Below are 20463 nucleotides of genomic sequence, written 5' to 3'. Positions count from 1 at the left end.
TCGCTCTTATTTGCGTATGTTTGTCACCATATATGCTTAGTGCTTGCTGCAGCTCCACCTCACTACCTTCTCCTACCCATAAGCTTAAATAGTCTTTATCTCACGGGTGTGAGATTGCTGAGTCCTCGTGACTCACGGATATTTCCAAACAGTTGCAGGTGCCGAGGATACCAGTGCAAGTGATGCTACTGAACTCAAGTGGGAGTTCTACGAGGATTTGGGTCGTTACTACGTTTTGTTTCCTGATGATCAGTAGTGGAGCCCAGTTGGGACGATCGGGGATCTAGCATTTGGGGTTCATCTTCCTTTTTATTCGGATTTGGCCGTAGTCGGTCTCTGAGTGTATTTGGTTGATGTGTGAATTATTTATGCATTGTGTGAAGTGGCGATTGTAAGCCAACTCTTTATCCCTTTCTTATTCAGTACATGGGATTGTGTGAAGATTACCCCTCTTGCGACAAAACTACCATGTTGCTATGCCTCTAAGCCATGCCCCAACACATGGGAGATATAGCCGCATTGTGGGTGTTACAGCCAGGCATGGGAGGAGGGTTTGGCAAACTTGATCTAGCGGTTGGCACGTCATTTCCTCGATCACATAGGCTCCCAAGAAGAAGGGGATCCGCCCGTGCCAGCACGGACGGGCGACGGGGTAGTCGCAGATGGTGGTGGAGCTGTGGCTCACGAGCATGCATAACACTTTGGCAATCGAAGCCACGCGAGTGGTGTCATTCACACCCAAGATGATGAGCCGCACGCCGCCGCGTCCAAGAATGGAGCCGTGCCGCCCACGGGCGGCGCGGCAAACTCCAAGACACCCCCGTCGTTGCCCGTGCCGCGCGCGACGCGCAGCGCGGCGATGTTGGTGACCCCGGGCACAGCCGCAGAAAGAGCCCTCTGCATCATTCGTGTGATGCGCAGGGCCGACATGCACGCCAAGATGCAGGTCAAGACGACACACGGCCGCAGAACCGTGACGGCGCTCCTTCTAACATGGTTAGAAGTCCAAGCACCTCCCGTTCCTCGCGCTTGTCACTACTGCCTATGCCAGCGGAAGCATGTCACATGCCTATTTCTGGTATGACCAAGGCTATCCCTTCATGTGTGCATCATGTTTAAAATCCAAATGAATTTGAATTGGGGACATGTGAAAGCCTCAGAAATCTTTTTGAAAATGATCAAGATAAAAATTGCTTCAATTTGGCCCAAGAAAATGTTCCTGTTTTTCTCTAAAAATATTGGACAGAGGTAAAATTCCAACCAATATTTTTGGGAGCTCAGAAGTATTTATTTTTGGCCATGTGAGTTAATCTAGTAAATATTTGCATAGGATATATATATATATGTTATATATATTATATATGTCCAATAATTCTGATTTTTACTGTGGGGCTTTGGAATAATCCAATTAGTTCCTACAATAATTTTCATAAGAAAATAAATTGGTTTAGTATTTTACTAAATCAGAAACTAATGTCAGAAATGAAAACTGAAAAGGGAGATAGACTTACCTGGGCCAATTACCAGATCGGCCCAGCAGTTCGGCCCAACTGACTGGCCGACGCCATTCATCGTCTCCATCGCGCTAGGAGGACAGGGGCGTGTGCCCGCGGCGCACACACATGTGCATCTTCACCTCCTGCTTGCCGTCGATCGCCTGGAGTTGGCTGAGGATGCCACACACGTCCCTGAGGACCACCCTCTCACTCTCAGCCCGTTCCCTGCCTCCTCCGCTCTCTCTCTCTCTGGACCGAACGCGCCCATCGTCGCCGCTCACTGTTGCCTCGCCCACCGCCACGGCCTCACCTCTCTGACAAGTCCAAAAGCTCCGCGCCATCGTACTCGTCCTCTTTGTCAAGCCACGCATCACCGGACGCCCCGTGGAGCCGCCACTGCGGTCGTCTTCATCATCGGCCACCGGAGATCGCCACCGACATCCCGTCGCCTCCAAGCCGTCCCCGAGTGCGCTAAGATCACCGACGGCCTCGCCGTGAGCTCCTCTACCGAACCCCTCTTCTCCCCCTCGTTTTTGTGCGCTCCAGCTCCGTTCCCCGCCAGGGCCATAGCTCCTCGCCGCCGATCATGTCGCTGCTGTGGCCAGAGCCACCGCAGCTCGCTTCCGAGCAGCTCACCATCTTCCTTGCAACTCGAGGAGGCTGCAGAGCCCCTCAGCTCGCTCCACCGTGCCCCTTAGCTTGCGCCCGCTCGGAGCCATGCTCCGGCCGTCGCCACGAGATCCGCTCCGGTGAGCTCCGGCCTCCCTAGCTCCTCTCACCTGCCCCACTGGATGCGGGAGAGCATGGGCTACGCCCCGGTGCTCTCAGCCGCCGCCCCCGCGCCCTATAGCAGCGGTGACCTCATCAGCCTAACGTGCGGGCCCAGCCTGCCAGGTGATTAGCTTAAGGCTAATCACCATTTAACTAAACCCTGACACTGACAGTGGGCCCCTGTGCCCTAATCTCTTAATTAGATTAGAAATAACCCCCCTGTTTAACACCGTGTCACTGACGTGTGGACCCCACACATCAGGTTTGACTTTGGTCAGCCCTGTTGACTCGCTGACATAGTGATGAAGCCATGCTAATGTAGTTAATCATTTTCTGGATTATTTCTATTTTGGAAATTCCAGAAAATTAGCAAAACTTCTAAAATTCATATAAATTCAACTGTAGCTCAGATTGAAATAATCTATATATGAAAAATTATCAGGAAAATTCAATCTATCCATCTGTACTAGTTTCATGCATGTCAAACCAACTTATACATGTTGTATAAGTGAAAACACATAAAGGGCATTTCAAATGCTTAAGTTTGGAGTTGCATTTGAATCCTTGATTCAAATGAGCTCCATTGAACTTGTTGCTGGTTGCATTAGCACAAACCACTTCACATCTACTTGGCATGATCATGCATCATATTGTTGCATATGCTTTCATATTGATTGCGGCACCATTCTTCTCGATAGGTCCTGCTCCGGAGAGTGTTCGAGAGTACCTGTCTGAAGAGCAGTGCTCTATTGTCAATTTATCAGGAAAGAAAACCCCCTTGTTCATTCCGATACAATCCCACTCTCTCGCTACTGCTCTCTTTTAATGCATTAGGACAACAATGCTTCAACTGCTACTTTATGTTGCAGTAGTTGAACCCATTCCTCTGCATGACCTGTCATTCCCATAGTAAATAGTTGAAACCCACTAGCATGTGTAGGAGTTGATTGAGCCATGTTGTGTTCCTACCATGCCATGCCTGCTATTGCTTAGAGTTGTGCCAGGTCTGATTCATTGGGAATGAATTGGAGTGTTATGATATGTTCTGGTGTTGAGAGTTAAGTGTGTGAACACGATTTGGTAAAGGTAGCGGTGAGAGGACATGTAGGAGTACATGGTGGGTTGTCTCACTGGAACCGTCCTTAAGCACCGAGTTCTGTGTATGTTGTCCTATGAATGGCTACTACCATGCATTGGAATGCTTAAGTGCCCCTCTTGACTTATTAACCAACTTGATCTCGGTCCAGGAGTTGCAAATAGTTTCTGGTGTTTGTAGGTAGTGTTAGTAGTCTACCAAGGGGCACCCGGTCAGGTGGGCTTGGGACAAACTAGGCACAAGTGGCATGGTGTACCAAGCGTAGATCCATCCAGCGAGGTGGGCTCGGGAACCCTGCACACATCGTTTAGGGCCGTGAGTGAAACCCCGGCCGGATCTCCTTGCGGATGGAACCCGAATAGGCGATGAACTTGGACTAGAGTCTTGTGTGGTTATTTAGGCTGTGGCCGACACCCTTGCTAGGCTTCCGCTTGAAGGTTGCCGAGATACATAACGTGTACATGGCGGTAAGTGGCGAGAGAATGTGTGAAGAAGTACACCCCTGCAGGGTTAACATGATCTATTCGAATAGTCGGGTCGGCGGTTATGGACTTCTTGGATGCTTACGTGGTACATAGACAACTTGAAGTGGTTACTCTAAAATGCTCAAGACAAGTGTGAGTACTATGGATGGCCTTCTCGTAGGGAGACGGGAATTAATCCATAGTGGTGTACTGATGTGGTGATTAGTGGACTCATGTGCGCTTTCTTACCTCAAAGAAGTTACTCGTAGTCATAGAATAGGTTAGCCACTGAGTCAAAGCTGGCTTGCTGCAACTGAACCCCACATTTCCTCCTTGATACTAATGCATGCATGATAGGATCTGATGTAAGTCTTGCTGAGTACCTTTGTACTCACGTTGCTTAATTTATGTTTGTGCAGATGAGACTTCTGTCTCAGTAGTAGTTCTGCGTGGACTTCGGCGACTAGCTTGTTACCTTAGCTACGATCTTGTACCCTTGGGAGGGTCTTGTAGATAGTCAGGCTTCTCAGCCTTTTCCTTTTGTAGTTGTCTATACTCAGACATGTAATGCTTCCATTGCTTGTATGCTCTAAATGATGGGTCATGAGACCCATGTTTGTATTAAATGCTATGTGGCTCTTCTGGGCCATTATCTATATGAGTTTGAGTTGTGTTGTGATGCCATGTTGTACAACACATACTTGCATGTTATGCGTACATGTGACGTGTACTGCTATGTGTGGGATCCGACGACCTAGTTGTCTATCCTTAGTAGACTTTCTTATGGGGAAATGTAGTCTAGTGCTTCCACTCAGCCATGGTAGTCTGCTACAGCCCAGATTACCGAAGTCCTGTTAGCCCAGTTGCTACTGCTCCGGAACAATTAGACTGGCTGACATGTGTCCTTCTTCAGTCATGTGTCTGTCCCTTCGGGGAAATGTCACGCGGTGTCTACCAGAGTCCTGCTAGCCTACTATAGCCGGTTTCCTGGAGTCCTGTTAGCCCAATTGCTACAACCAGGATTCACTCGCTGATGACCGACACGTTCGTTGCTGGGTCATGTATGCCTGTCCCTATAAGTTAGTGCCACTTTGGGTTTACGACTAGCCATGTCGGCCCAGGTTCTCTGTCATATGGATGCTAGCGACACTATCATATACGTGAGCCAAAAGGCGCAAACAGTCTCGGGCCAGGTAAGCTGGCACCCGTGGGAATACCCTGCATGAGGCTGAAAAGTAATATGATGTGTTACATGCTAGATCGGTGTGACTTAGGATCGTGGTCCCGACAAAGCATTAGCGCGAGTGGAGCTACTCCTCGACTTCCCTCCTGTTGTGGAGAAGCAAGAAGCGTGGAGGGCTGTTATCCAGAGCCTCATTGGCCGTGCCAATAAAGATCAACACCAGGAGGCAGGCCCCTCGCAGCATCGGTCCCCCGAGCCGGCGTGTGCCGATAGTGGAAGGGCCGGAGGCGCCGCAACAACGGTGCACTCCACTCCACCAAGACAACAAAGGTTGCTAGCTCGGCGGGTCGACGCCCGTGATGAAGGATCCATGGCTTCGTCCGATCCACGAGCTCGCTACGACCAACGTCAAGTTCTTTGGGAGCGGGTTAAAGAGGACGCTCGAACCGCCATCATGGGGTGATGGGAGGCGCGTCATCAGTCTGATAGGCGTGCAGGGCCCACTGCGTACAAGCCTGCGCTGGGGGATTCTGGTGACCTGCCTTACAAGGTAGGTTGTCCAGCTTTTACTCATGAGCCGCGGCAGTTCCAATGGCCCACTACCCACACGTTCAAGCCTGAGGTCCCGGAGAAGTACGGCGACCAAACCTATCCATCCGAGTTCCTGAGTGTATACACTATTGTGATGAAAGAAGTCGGGGCTCGGGACGGCAAGGTGCTCGCGAACTACTTCTTGTTGCTGCTCAAGCCTAATGTCAGGTCATGGTTGATGCACCTGTGATGTCTACTACACAACCTTCTTCTTGTAGACGTTGTTGGGCCTCCAAGTGCAGAGGTTTGTAGGACAGTAGCAAATTTCCCTCAAGTGGATGACCTAAGGTTTATCAATCTGTAGGAGGCGTAGGATGAAGATGGTCTCTCTCAAGCAACCCTGCAACCAAATAACAAAAAGTCTCATGTGTCCCCGACACACCCAATACAACGGTAAATTGTATAGTTGCACTAGTTCGGCGAAGAGATGGTGAAACAAGTGGTATGTGGATAGTAGATAAAGGTATTTGTAATATGAAATTATAAAAACAGAAAGGTAACAAGTGATAAAAGTGAGCATAAACGGTATTGCAATGCGTTGAAACAAGGCCTACGGTTCATACTTTCACTAGTGCAAGTCCTCTCAACAATACTAACATAATTGGATCACATAACTATCCCTCAACATGCAACAAAGATTCACTCCAAAGTCACTAATAGCGGAGAACGAACGAAGAGATTATGGTAGGGTATGAAACCACCTCAAAGTTAATCTTTCCAATCAATCCGTTGGGCTATTCCTATAAGTGTCACAAACAGCCCTAGAGTTCATACTAGAATAACACCTTAAGATACAAATCAACCAAAACCCTAATGTCACCTAGATACTCCAATGTCACCTCAAGTATCCGTGGGCATGATTATACGATATGCATCACACAATCTCAGATTCATCTATTCAAGCAACAGAAAGGACCTCAAAGAGTGCCCCAAAGTTCTACCGAAGAATCACGACGAAAACGTGTGCCAACCCCTATGCATAGGTTCATGGGCGGAACATACATCAAGTGAATCACGTGATACCCCATTGTCACCACAGATATCGATGGCAAGACATACATCAAGTGTTCTCAAATCTTTAAAGACTCAATCCAATAAGATTACTTCAAAGGGGAAACTCGATTCATTATAAGAGAGAAGAGGGGGACATAAACATCATAGGAAAGCTCGCGATACATCAAGATTGTATCATCTCAAGAACACGAGAGAGAGAGATCAAACACATAGCTACTGGTACATACCCTCAGCCCCGAGGGAGAACTACTCCATCCTCGTCATGGAGAGCACCGTGATGATGAAGATGGCCACCGGAGAAGGATTGCCCCCTCCGGCAGGGTGCCGGAACGGGTCTAGATTGGTTTTCGGTGGCTACGGAGGCTTATGGCAGTGGAACTCCCGATATATTGTGCTCACGGATGTTTTTAGGGTATATGGAGATATATATAGGCGGAAGAAGTATGTCAGGGGGGCCACGAGGGGCTCACGAGGGTGGAGGGCGCGCCCAGGGGGGTGGGCGCGCCCCCCTCCCTCGTGACCTCCTAAAATGGACTCCGTTTAATTTTCCTTTTCTTTTCTTCGATTGGACTCCGTTTCAGATCAATTGGACTCCGTTTGATTTTCCTTTTCTTCGAAACCCTAAAATAGGGTAAAAACAGAAACTGGCACTGGGCTCTGGGTTAATAGGTTAGTCCCAAAAATGATATAAAAGTGTATAATAAAGCCCATAATCAAAACAGTAGATAATATAGCATGGAGCAATCAAAAATTATAGATACGTTGAAGACGTATCAGCATCCCCAAGCTTAATTCCTGCTCGTCCTCGAGTAGGTAAATGATAAAAATAGAATTTTTGATGCGGACTGCTACTTGGCATAATTTCAATGTAATTCTTCTTAATTGTGGCATGAATATTCAGATCTGAAAGATTCAAGATAAAAGTTCATATTCTCATAGAAATAATAATACTTCAAGCATACTAACTAAGAAATCATGTCTTCTCAAAATAACATGGCCAAAGAAAGCTATCCCTACAAAATCATATAGTCTGGCTATGATCCATCTTCACCACACAAAATATTTAAATCATGCACAACCCCGATGACAAGCCAAGCAATTGTTTCATACTTTTGATATTCTCAAACTTTTTCAATCATCACGCAATAGATGAGCGTGAGCCATGGATATAGCACTATAGGTGGAATAGAATGGTGGTTGTGGAGAAGACAAAAAGGAGAAGATAGTCTCACATCAACTAGGCGTATCAATGGGCTATGGAGATGCCCATCAATAGATATCAATGTGAGTGAGTAGGGATTACCATGCAACGGATGCACTAGAGCTATAAGTGTATGAAAGCTCAAAAAGAAACTAAGTGGGTGTGCATCCAACCTGCATGCTCATGAAGACCTAGGGCATTTTGAGGAAGCCCATCATTGGAATATACAAGCCAAGTTCTATAATGAAAGATTCCCACTAGTATATGAAAGTGACAACATAGGAGACTCTCTATCATGAAGATCATGGTGCTACTTTGAAGCACAAGTGTGGTAAAAGGATAGTAGCATTGCCCCTTCTCTCTTTTTCTCTCATTTTTTTATTTTATTATTTGGGCCTTCTCCTTTTTTATGGCCTCTTTTCTATTTTTTTATTTGGGCTTCTTTGGCCTCTTTTATTTATTTATTTTCATCCGGAGTCTCATCCCGACTTGTGGGGGAATCATAGTCTCCATCATCTTTTCCTCACTATGAAAATGCTCTAATAATGTTGATCATCACAATTTTATTTTTCTTACAACTCAAGAATTACAAATCGATACTTAGAACAAGATATGACTCTATATGAATGCCTCCGGCGGTGTACCGGGATGTGCAATGATGCATGAGTGACATGTATGAAAGAATTATGAACGGTGGCTTTCCCACAAATACGATGTCAACTACATGATCATGCAAAGCAATATGACAATGATGAAGCGTGTCATAATAAACGGAACGGTGGAAAGTTGCATGGCAATATATCTCGGAATGGCTATGGAAATGCCATAATAGGTAGGTATGGTGGCTGTTTTGAGGAAGGTATATGGTGGGTTTATGGTACCGGCAAAAGTTGCGCGGTACTAGAGAGGCTAGCAAAGGTGGAAGGGTGAGAGTGCCTATAATCCATGAACTCAACATTAGTCATAAAGAACTCATATACTTATTGCAAAAATCTACAAGTTATCAAAGCAAAGTATTACGCGCATGTTCCTAGGGGGATAGATTGGTAGGAAAAGACCATCGCTCATCCCCGACCGCCACTCATAAGGAAGACAATCAATAAATAAATCATGCTCTGACTTCATCACATAGCGGTTCACCATACGTGCATGCTACAGGAATCACAAACTTCAACACAAGTACTTCTCAAATTCATAACCACTCAACAAGAATGACTCTAATATCACCATCTCCATATCTAAAAACAATTATCAAGTATCAAACTTCTCATAGTATTCAACACACTCATAAGAGAATTTTATTATTCTTGAATACCTAGCATATTAGGATTTTAAGCAAATTACCATGCTATTTAAGACTCTCGAAATAATCTAAGTGAAGCATGAGAGTTCATCTATTTCCTCAAAATAAAACTACCACCATTCTCTAAAAGATATAAGTGAAGCACTAGAGCAAATGACAAACTACTCCGAAAGATATAAGTGAAGATCAATGAGTAGTTTAATAATTATGCAACTATGTGAAGACTCTCTAACATTTAATAATTTGAGATCTTGTTACTCTATTCAAACAGCAAGAAAAGCAAAATAAAATGACATCTAAGAATAGCACACATCATGTGAAGAAGCAAAAACTTAGGATCAACCGATACTAACCGATAATTGTTGAAGAAGAAAGGTGGGATGCCAAACGGGGCATCCCCAAGCTTAGATGCTTGAGACTTCTTGAAATATTATCTTGGAGTGCCTTGGGCATCCCCAAGCTTGAGCTTTTGTGTCTCCTTAATTCCTCTCAAATCACGGTCTCCCTAAATCTCAAAAGCTTCATCCACACAAAACTCAACAAGGACTCGTGAGATAAGTTAGTATAAACCATTGCAAAAACCTTCTCATACTCTACTGTAGCAAATCAATAAAATTATTATTCAACATTGCATACTAAATGCCTCTGCATATTTAATAGTCCTATCCTCAAATAGAATCATTAAAGAAGCAAACATATGCAAACAATGCAAACATAACAGCAATCTGCCTAAACAGGACAGTCTGTAAAGAATGCAGCAACATACATACTTCACTAGCCACAAAAATTATGAAAGAAAATTCCCACTGTAGTAAATTTATCAGAGCTTAATATGCAAAAGGTTTCAACATTTTAGCACATTCTGACTTTTCTAGGGAATTATTGCAACAGCGGTAAACTTTCTGTTTTTAAACAGCAACATGTGGACTTCTAAAATAGGCATAGTAAAGGCTATCTATGCCACTTCTATTGAAATAAAATATGAAAAACATTGTTCTAAATAACATCAAGCAAAACACATATCGTGTGGCGAATAAAAATATAGCTCCATGTAAAGTTACCGATGAACGAAGACGAAAGAGGGGATGCCTTCCGGGGCATCCCCAAGCTTAGGCTCTTGGATATACTTTAATATTACCTTGGGGTGCCTTGGGCATCCCCAAGCTTAGGCTCTTGCCACTCCTTATTCCATATTCCATCGAATCCTTACCCAAAACTTGGAAACTTCACAGCACAAAACTTAACAGAAAACTCGTAAGCTCCATTAGTATAAGAAACTAAATCACCACTTCAAAGTACTGTAATGAACTCATTATTTATTTATATTGGTGTTAAACTTACTTTATTCCAACTTCTCTATGGTTTATAAACTATTTTACTGTCCATAGATTCATCAAAATAAGTAGACAACACATGAAAAACAAAATCTGTCAAAAACAGAACAGTCTGTACTAATCTGGATCAAACGTATACTTCTGAAACTCATAAAATTCTCAAATAAACTTCTGGACCTGAGGAATTTATTTATTAATCACCTTCAAAAAGAATTAACTAAATAACACTTTCCAAATAAAAATGGAAGCAATTCTCGTGAGCGCTAAAGTTTCTGTTTTTTACAGCATGATCAACAAGACTTTCCCCAAGTCTTCCCAAAGGTTCTACTTGGCACAAACACTAATTAAAAGCATAAAACCACATATAAACAGAGGATAGATGAATTATTTATTACTAAACAGGAACAAGATCAAGGAACAAAAATAAAATTGGGTTGCCTCCCAACAAGCGCTATCGTTTAATGCCCCTAGCTAGGCATGATGATTTCAATGATGCTCACATGAAGGATAAGAATTGTAACATAAAGAGAGCATCATGAAGAATATGACTAGAACAGTTAAGTCAAACCCACTTCCTATGCATAGGGATTTTGTGAGCAAACAACTTATGGGAACAAGAATCAACTTGCATAGGAAGGTAAAACAAGCATAACTTCAAAATTTTAAGCACATAGAGAGGAAACTTGATATTATTGCAATTCCTACAAGCATATATTCCTCCCTCATAATAATTTTCAGTAGCATCATGAATGAATTCAACAATATAACCAGCACCTAAAGCATTCTTTTCATGATCTACAAGCATAGAAATTTTATTACTCTCCACACAAGCAAAATTCTTCTCATGAATAATAGTGGGAGCAAACTCAACAAAATAATTATCATGTGAGGTATAATCCAATTGAAAACTAAAATAATGATGACAAGTTTCATGGATATTGTTATTTTTTATAGCATACAAGTCATCACAATAATCATCATAGATAGCAACCTTGTTCTCATAATCAATTGGAACCTCTTCCGGAATAGTGGATTCATCATAAAATAAAGTCATGACCTCTCCAAATCCACTTTCATCAATATAATCATCATAAATAGGAGGCATGCTTTCATCATAATAAATTTGCTCATCAAAACATGGGGGACAAAAAATATCATCTTCATCGAACATAGCTTCCCCAAGCTTGTGGCTTTGCATATCATTAGCATCATGGATATTCAAGGAGTTCATGCTAACAACATTGCAATCATGCTCATCATTAAAATATTTAGTGCCAAACATTTTATAGATTTCTTCTTCTAGCACTTGAGCACAATTATCCTTTCCATCATACTCACTAAAGATATTAAAAAGGTGAAGCGTATGAGACAAACTCAATTCCATTTTTTTGTAATTTTATTTTATAAACTAAACTAGTGATAAAACAAGAAACTAAAAGACTCGATTGCAAGATCTAAAGATATACCTTCAAGCGCTAACCTCCCTGGCAACGGCGCCAGAAAAGAGCTTGATGTCTACTACACAACCTTCTTCTTGTAGACGTTGTTGGGCCTCCAAGTGTAGAGGTTTGTGGGATAGTAGCAAATTTCCCTCAAGTGGATGACCTAAGGTTTATCAATCCGTAGGAGGCGTAGGACGAAGATGGTCTCTCTCAAGCAACCCTGCAACCAAATAACAAAAAGTCTCTTGTGTCCCCAGCACACCCAATACAACGGTAAATTGTATAGGTGCACTAGTTCAGCGAATAGATGGTGAAACAAGTGGTATATGGATAGTAGATAAAGGTATTTGTAATCTGAAATTATAAAAACAGCAAGGTAACAAGTGATAAAAGTGAGCGTAAACGGTATTGCAATGTGTTGAAACAAGGCCTAGGGTTCATGCTTTCACTAGTGCAAGTCCTCTCAACAATACTAACATAATTGGATCACATAACTATCCCTCAACATGCAACAAAGCGTCACTCCAAAGTCACTAATAGCGGAGAACGAACGAAGAGATTATGGTAGGGTACGAAACCACCTCAAAGTTATTCTTTCCAATCAATTCGTTGGGCTATTCCTATAAGTGTCACAAACAGCCCTAGAGTTCGTACTAGAATTACACCTTAAGATACAAATCAACCAAAACCCTAATGTCACCTAGATACTCCAATGTCACCTCATGTATCCGTGGGCATGATTATACGATATGCATCACACAATCTTAGATTCATCTATTCAACCAACACAAAAGACCTCAAAGAGTGCCCCAAAGTTCTACCAGAGAATCACGACAAAAACGTGTGCCAACCCCTATGCATAGGTTCATGGGCGGAACCCGCAAGTTGATCACCAAAACATACATCAAGTGAATCACGTGATATCCCATTGTCACCACAGATATCCACGGCAAGACATACATCAAGTGTTCTCAAATCTTTAAAGACTCAATCCGATAAGATTACTTCAAAGGGGAAACTCGATTCATTACAAGAGAGAAGAGGGGGGGAAGAAACATCATAGGATCCAAATATAATAGCAAATCTCGCGATACATCAAGATCATATCATCTCAAGAACACGAGAGAGAGAGAGAGATCAAACACAAAGCTACTGGTACATACCCTCAGCCCTGAGGCAGAACTACTCCCTCCTCATCATGGGGAGCAACGGGATGATGAAGATGGCCACCGGAGAAGGATTGCCCCCTCCGACAGAGTGCCGGAAGGGGTCTAGATTGGTTTTCGGTGGCTACGGAGGCTTCTGGCCGCAGAACTCCCGATCTATTATGCTCACGGATGTTTTTAGGGTATATGGAGATATATAGGCAGAAGAAGTACGTCAGGGGGGCCACGAGGGGCTCACGAGGGTGGTGGGCGCGCCCAGGGGGGGTGGGCGCGCCCCCTGCCTCGTGACCTCCTCGTAGGTTCCTCGACGTGCACTCCAAGTCTTCTGGGCTTCTTTCCTTCAAAAAATGAGTTCCGTGAAGTTTCAGATCAATTGGATTCCGTTTGATTTTGCTTTTCTTCAAAACACTAAAATAGGGTAAAAACAGAAACTGGCACTAGGCTCTGGGTTAATAGGTTAGTCCCAAAAATGATATAAAAGTGTATAATAAAGCCCATAAACATTAAAAACAGTAGATAATATAGCATGGAGAAATCAATAATTATAGATACATTAGAGACGTATCAACCTGCCGGTGGATTCCATCTCCTCTTGGTCGGACCTGTGCCACGAGTTTATTGGCGCCTTTACCGGAGGCCATCAAACTCCTGGCCAGGCAAGTGATTTGCATCTCATCCCCCAAAAGGATGGCGAATCCTTGCGCAAGTACATTCAGATATTTAGCCATGTGCAGTACACCATCCCAGATGTTCATCCTCTCACTGTCATTAGCGCGTTCCATCAGAACATGCGCAACCACAAGATGCATGAAGAGCTGGCCATGAACAAGGTTAGGGATGTTGCCGAACTGTATGTTTTGGCCGACAGATGTGCTCGTGCTGAAGAAGGAAGGAAGTACCCCAGCACAGATGCCAGCACGGGAAGCGATTCTGGAGACGAACACGCCTCGCCCCGGCAAGGAAGGGCCGACGGTGTAATAGGAAGCGCAGGGGCAAGACCTTGCTTGCCGTCAAGGAATCCGGCAACCCCGACATCACCAAGAAGGCCAAGGTCGACAACCCTGGCAAAGAGGTTGCCGGGTGTGCCGCCTGCCAGGCCTTCGCGGCCGCCAACAATCCGAAGGGCTCCGACAAGCAATACTGCAAGATCCATCGCACCAAAGGCCATGATGTCCAAAACTACCGGCAAGTTGAGCAACTTGTGGAGAGGTAGAAAGCTGAGTATGAAAGACGGGATAAGGAGAAGGGCTAGGATGGTGCTAAGGGCTCCGGCAGGAAGCGTGGTGGCCGAGAGGGTCGACACAGCAAGGAAAAGCAGCAAGAGAGGCCTACTCGAGGCCGCGACAAGAAAGAGGGGGATGATGACTGCGAAGAGGAAGATGAGTCTAGTGACCAAGAATTTCAGAAGGCCACAGAAGCCATGTGCATCGATGGTGGCACCTCATTGCATTCTTCTCACCGCCAGCTTAAACAGTGGGCACGCGAGATCAATGCGACAAAGCCATCGATCGACACCCAGAAGGCACTGAAATGGTCCAACACGCCTATGATTTTCGATGCTGAGGATCACCTTGATCCCACAACCGCGGTCGGGTGCTTGCCATTGTTGGTTTCGCCAAAAATTCGCAACCTCAAGGTGACGAAAATTCTAGTGGACGGTTGGGCCAGTCTGAACTTGATCTCGCCACAAGTGATTAAGAGGGTGCAAATTCCCAAGGGAGATCTCGAGGAGCTGGGCACTTTTCAAGGTATCAACCTAGGGAGAAGCCAGCCCAAGGGTAAGCTCACATTACCAGTTATGTTTTTGTGGCGAGCTAAACTACAGGATAGAGAAGATCATTTTTGATGTAGCCAAGATCCCGTTGCCATATAATGGGATCCTTGGCCATCCAGCACTGGCCAAATTTATATAGAATTCCTTATTTAGCCCTTTCTTAAATTTTGGTTCCCTTTTTGGCCCTAAAAATTTATTTTTTCCTTCTTTGACACCCTAACTTTATTTTTCTTCCTTCCATGACACTTCTGTCGCTCTTTGCCGTTAACACTGTCAACTATGATAGGAAAAGTCGTTTTTACCCCTTCTTCATAGCACGCTAAAAAAAGAAAAACGAACCCCCCTTCCGGCCCCGATTCCCCTTCTCCTCCCCGAGACCTAAACCTAGCGCTGCACCTAGTGGCGGCGGCGCGAGCGAGGCACCCAGCGGTGGCGGCGCTAGCGAGGCACCCAGCGGCGACGCATGGAGGAGGGCGAGGTGGAAGAGGGCCATGCGCGAGGCGTCCATGGTGGGGAGGCGGGGGGGGGGGCGGCGAATCCCTGGAGGACGGGCGAGGCGACCATGGTGGGGAGGCGGGTGGCGGCCAACTCCTAGAGGACGGGAGAGGCGGCCATGGTCGGGAGGCAGGGGGCGGCCAACCCCTGGAGGACGGGAAAGGCGGCCATGGTGGGGAGGCAGGGGGCCAAGTATCACCAAGGGATGCGGCTACATCGGCTTGTCTAGATGGGTGAGTCATCTCTTCTTTAAATTTGACAGAGTACTTAGAGATGGCTTTGAAGATTACTTAGAGATGGATCCCAAATGCAACATATTTGCTGCACCTCTCTTCTAGATTTGTCAAAATGCAACAGATTACTTAGGAGTTTCATTTAGAGATGATAATTTGGTGCAAAATATGAACTTAGCGATGGATCCCAAATTCAACTCATGATTAAGTTTATTTGGTGTTTACAGGATGGATCAAAATTCAACTTATGTGCTGAAAATCAATTTTCTTGCCAACCCAAAAAAGGCTAGAAAGGATATCAAATGCTTTTGTTTTGATAAGGTTATTTATTCCGACTTAACAAATTATAAGGACTTGGTTGATTCAATCGTAGTGCACTACTCGGCTCGTTATTTGGAAGTTGCACATGTTTAGTACTATGATGATGTTCTTAAAATCTACCCTGAAGTAACATCTGACCAAGAATTGGTGTCGATGTTTGAGAAAAACTCTAAGACAAAGGTTGTGCACATGTTTGTTGCATATTGTGATCCATTGGAACCATATGAGCTTATAACGGAGTGGCATAGTGATGCCATAGCCAACCTAACAACATAGAACAAGATGATGATGATTATCTTCACAACCCAATACCTGAGAGTGAGCATGTTGGTGTTGATGAGGAAAATATTTATTTAGAGGATGAACCTATACCTCTTATCATGGTTCCTTGTTCCAACAAAGAAAAGGACAAAGACTATGTTCCTGATCATGAGATCGTGGCTGAGAGCGAGGTTGAAAGCGAGGATGAGAATGAGGATGAGAGCATGTTAGAGGTTGAAGTAGAGGAAGATGAGGAATATCACGAGGCAGATCCTCCAATGAATATAATAAATTAGATCCTCCAATGAGCGAAGGAAGAAAATATCCCAATATGGCAGAGTTTAAATTGGCGCTTTCTCAACATACAATCAAACATGAATTTGAGTTTGACACCGAAAAGAGTGCACCACATAGGTTCAGAGCTTATTGTTCAAGAAGGGATGAAGATAATTGTCCATGGAGGATATATGCTTCTACAATGGAAGATGAGTGCACAGTAATGGTAATTTTCTAACTTTACTCATGTGTGCTTAATTTGTGGTCATGGTCTTTACTCTAGTACTAATTTTCTATGTTCATCTTTTGTAGGTGAGAAAGAACCCTTGTGGTCATGATTGCTCTAGTACAAAAAGAAAAAATAAGTTGAAGAATGCAAACAAGCGGTGGATATGTGAGCACGTGAAGGACTAGATAATTGAGGATGCAACTCCAGGACCAAAGGCATTGCGAAAGAAGCTTAAAGAGCATCATGGAATCAACATCAACTCTAAGAGAGTCTATATGGGTAAGCTATTAGGCTTGAAGGAACTATATGGTGATTGGGATACAAGCTTTGATAATTTGTATAGTTTCAAGGCGCAAATTGAAAGTTGCTGCCCCGGTAGCATAATGATCATTGATCATCACACAATAAAAGATAAAATCAGATATAAAAGAATTTTTATTCCTTTGAAGCCTTGCATCGATGGGTTCCTTAATGGACGCAGGCCATACTTGGCAGTAGATAGCACCTTCTTGACAGGCAGGTTCAAGGCGCAACTGGCTAGTGCTACCGCCGTTGATGGCCATTGTTGGATGTATCCAGTTTGTATGGGTGTTTTCGATTCTGAAACTAATGAGAATTGGACCTGGTTCATGCAAATGGTTCGACAAGCCATTGGATCCCCAAGGGGTTTAACCATATGCACCGATGCTGGGCAACGAATGATGACAGGTGTAAAAGAAGTGTTCCCAGAGGCTGAACATAGGGAATGTATGTTTCACTTGATGTCCAACTTCAAGAAGAAGTTTCATGGGAAGGTGTTTGATCACCACGTTTGGGCTGCTGCTTATTCATGGAATCCCTATATATTTCAAAAAATTGGGCTGCAATGGACATAGCAAAGCCAGTGGCAACTGCATATCTTAGGAGGTGGCACACTAGGTTGTGGTCTAGGAGTCAGTTCTCCACAATTTCCAAGGTGGATTATGTTACAAACAACTTGGCTGAGTGCTTCAATAATTGGATTAAGCATCACAAGTCCTTGAACTTGGATGACTTCTTTGATAAGGTTAGGAAAATGATTATGATCATGTTGAACCAAAGGAGGAAAGTAGCAAGGAAGTTGGTTGGGTTGATTCTTCCCCACATAATTAAGAAGTTGAATGTAGAGAATTAAACTTGGAGGTGGTAGAAAGCTCAGAAGAAGTCGCTGAAGTGACAACATTAGGAGGCAGCGGCTTTAGGTTTGTGGTCAACTTGCTTGATAGGACATGTTCTTATAGACAATGGCAAGTTTCTGGCCTTCCTTGCAAGCATGGTCTAGCATTTATCACATCTCTTATGAATGCACACATACAGAATTATGTGGACTTGTATTACTCCATTGACAAATTTAGGGCAGCCTATGACCAACTAATTCCTGCCATGGTTGACAAGAACCAATGGCCTAAATCTGACCATGGATTCTTCATGTTTCCACCACTACTAAAATCCATGGCGGGTAGGCATAAAACTAAGAGGTATAAAGGCTGCAGTGAGAAGAAAAGAAAAAGCGGCCAACACTTATGCCCTATTTGTAAGGACTATGGGCATCATTGGCATAAATGCAAGAAGGGTAACCCAGCTGACATTGCTACTATTTTAGCTGTGACGTACTAAATTTAACTGTGTAACTTGCCTCACTTGCATTTTTTTGTAAGCAGCCATAGATGTTAACTATTTTATTTGTTGCTCATGTAGAGGACCACCAAAGAAGAGGGAAAAGACCACCAAAGCATCAATTGTGCCTTACGAGGATGATGCTCCAGCATCCTCTATGTGCTTTCTGCCAAGGTTAGCCACTTTACACTCATGCTCATAATTATATGAAATCTGTGTTTGAATTCTTAGTAACTTCTCACAATAGCCAAAGCTTGGAACCTACAACTACGAAAAAGAGAAAACATGATAACTCAATTACTGGAGCATCAAAAAGGTAAGAACTAGTTTTGAATTTTGTAGTAGATTAGATGAAAGCTTGGTTTTGTATTCTAATTGCATTCTTCTCACTATAGCCAAATGTTGGAGAAAACAACTAAGGGAAAGGGACTAAATCTGGATCTAGAGTAGCAAAAAGGTAACCTATGGTTGTTTCCGAATTTTATGTTATGTTATGCATTGTTCTATTGTTAACCTGGGCTACTATATGAGATGTATGATGTGGTGCCATGAATGTGTATGTGTAGATCAAGAACTCAACCCATTTAAGTGGCCAACAAGAAAGCATCTATTGCTTTGAAATTACATGCCAAAATAAAAGGCAAAGAGGTTGATGATAAGTTGCCACACCTTCCTATGGTGCCACATGATAGCCCTGCAATGGGCACACATTGCAAAAAATGAATCCTGCCAGCCCTGCAATGAGCACACGAAGCAAAAGGAGGCTTAGCTTGTGATTCTCATTGGATCCCTTTCCATATCATGGTTCATTTGGGAAACTTTTGAGCTGTTTATGTAATATATATGTGAACCTGGGCTTTTGTACGTGCTATATGTGACCTTCATGTGTTGTATTTGACATGATGTGAACCTAGACTATTATATGTGAACTCTATGTGAACCTGAATGTGTGTAGAGGACTAAATATGTGGACTGTTTCCGTATATGTGAACCTAGACCAAGTTTCTATGAACTTTTAATTTGCATACATGTGAATCTGCTCCAAGTATATTATAATTTGTGCATATATGAACTTTACAGGGGATATATCATCAAAATACAAGGGAGGTGTTGTCCAATTATCCAATTAAAATTAAAGATGTGCTAAATAGCAGATTAGGTTTCATTTGGTAATGTATTCAAGACAAACAGATCACATCACCATTGCTTTTGACTTCTAGTTCACAATTTTGGTCAGAAACTACACCAAGGGTAAAAAGGACTTTTCATGTCAGATTTAACGGTGTTAGTTGCCAAAACTGACAGAAATATCATAGAGGGAACAAACTGAAGTTTGAGTGCCAGAACAGGAAGAATTTTTTTACTAGGGCCAGAAAGGGAACCAAAATTTAAGAAAGGGCCAAATAAGGAATTCTCTCCCATATTTATGGCAGCATCACATTACGCCTACAACACATTGAAGATGCCCAACCCGATGAGCATCATCACTGTCGGCTCCGACAAGAAGGATGCGCTCATCTATGCCGACGAGCTCTACCAGGAGGCGGTGGTGGCAATTGCTGCCAAGGCACTTGCTCCTACCACTGGAGCCCCCAAGGGGAAGAGGACCGGCAAGACCTCAGTCACCGGCAAGACTTCTGGCCCCGGCCAAGCCTCTTGCACCCACTCCGGCAAGTGCGCCTCCTCGGGGTTGTGCGTTTCCATTGAGGACATGCCACGAAGCTCCACCGGCAAGAGCAAGAAAGCCAAGGCTGCACCACCGAAAACCAAGAAGGTGCCCATCAAGGACGACGACACGGGCGGAGATTTTACTATAAGCTCCACCCTCGATAGGAAATTGGAAAGCGCCTGTTGCCTTCCTGCAGGCGAATGTCGATGTGTTTGCATGGAAAGCATCTGACATCCCCGGTGTTCCCAGGGAGGTGATTGAGCACCACCTTGATGTCCGTCTTCATGCACGACCCATCAAGCAGAAGGTTGGGAAGCAAGCTTTGGAGCGGCAAGAATTCATCATTGAGGAGATTAGGAAGTTGGAAGCTGCAGGCTTGGTCAGAGGAGTGCTCCACCCAATATGGGTGGCCAATCCGGTGGTGGTGCGCAAGGTGAATGGAAAGTGGAGGCTGTGCATTGATTATACAGATAACAATAAAGCCTGCCCAAAAGATCCTATCCCTTTGC

General features: G+C 44.0%; 1 protein-coding gene across 1 annotated transcript; it reads left to right on the top strand.

Moving 5' to 3' along the window:
- Window positions 1-2287: 2287 nt before the first annotated feature.
- LOC123083824 (translation initiation factor IF-2-like) lies at window positions 2288-19312 on the top strand. Its single transcript, XM_044505727.1, has 6 exons — window positions 2288-2390; window positions 15236-15563; window positions 18367-18459; window positions 18533-18601; window positions 18681-18742; window positions 18852-19312. The coding sequence occupies exons 1-5, from the start codon at window positions 2288-2290 to the stop codon at window positions 18733-18735; spliced, it is 648 nt and encodes a 215-aa protein (XP_044361662.1). The 3' UTR covers window positions 18736-18742; window positions 18852-19312.
- The last annotated feature ends 1151 nt before the right edge of the window (window positions 19313-20463 follow it).

This window comes from Triticum aestivum, chromosome 4A (genome assembly GCF_018294505.1).
Source record: "Triticum aestivum cultivar Chinese Spring chromosome 4A, IWGSC CS RefSeq v2.1, whole genome shotgun sequence".
Classification (NCBI taxonomy): Eukaryota; Viridiplantae; Streptophyta; class Magnoliopsida; order Poales; family Poaceae; genus Triticum; species Triticum aestivum.
Note: the sequence above shows the minus strand (reverse complement) of the source record. Positions and strands in the feature narration are given on the sequence as shown.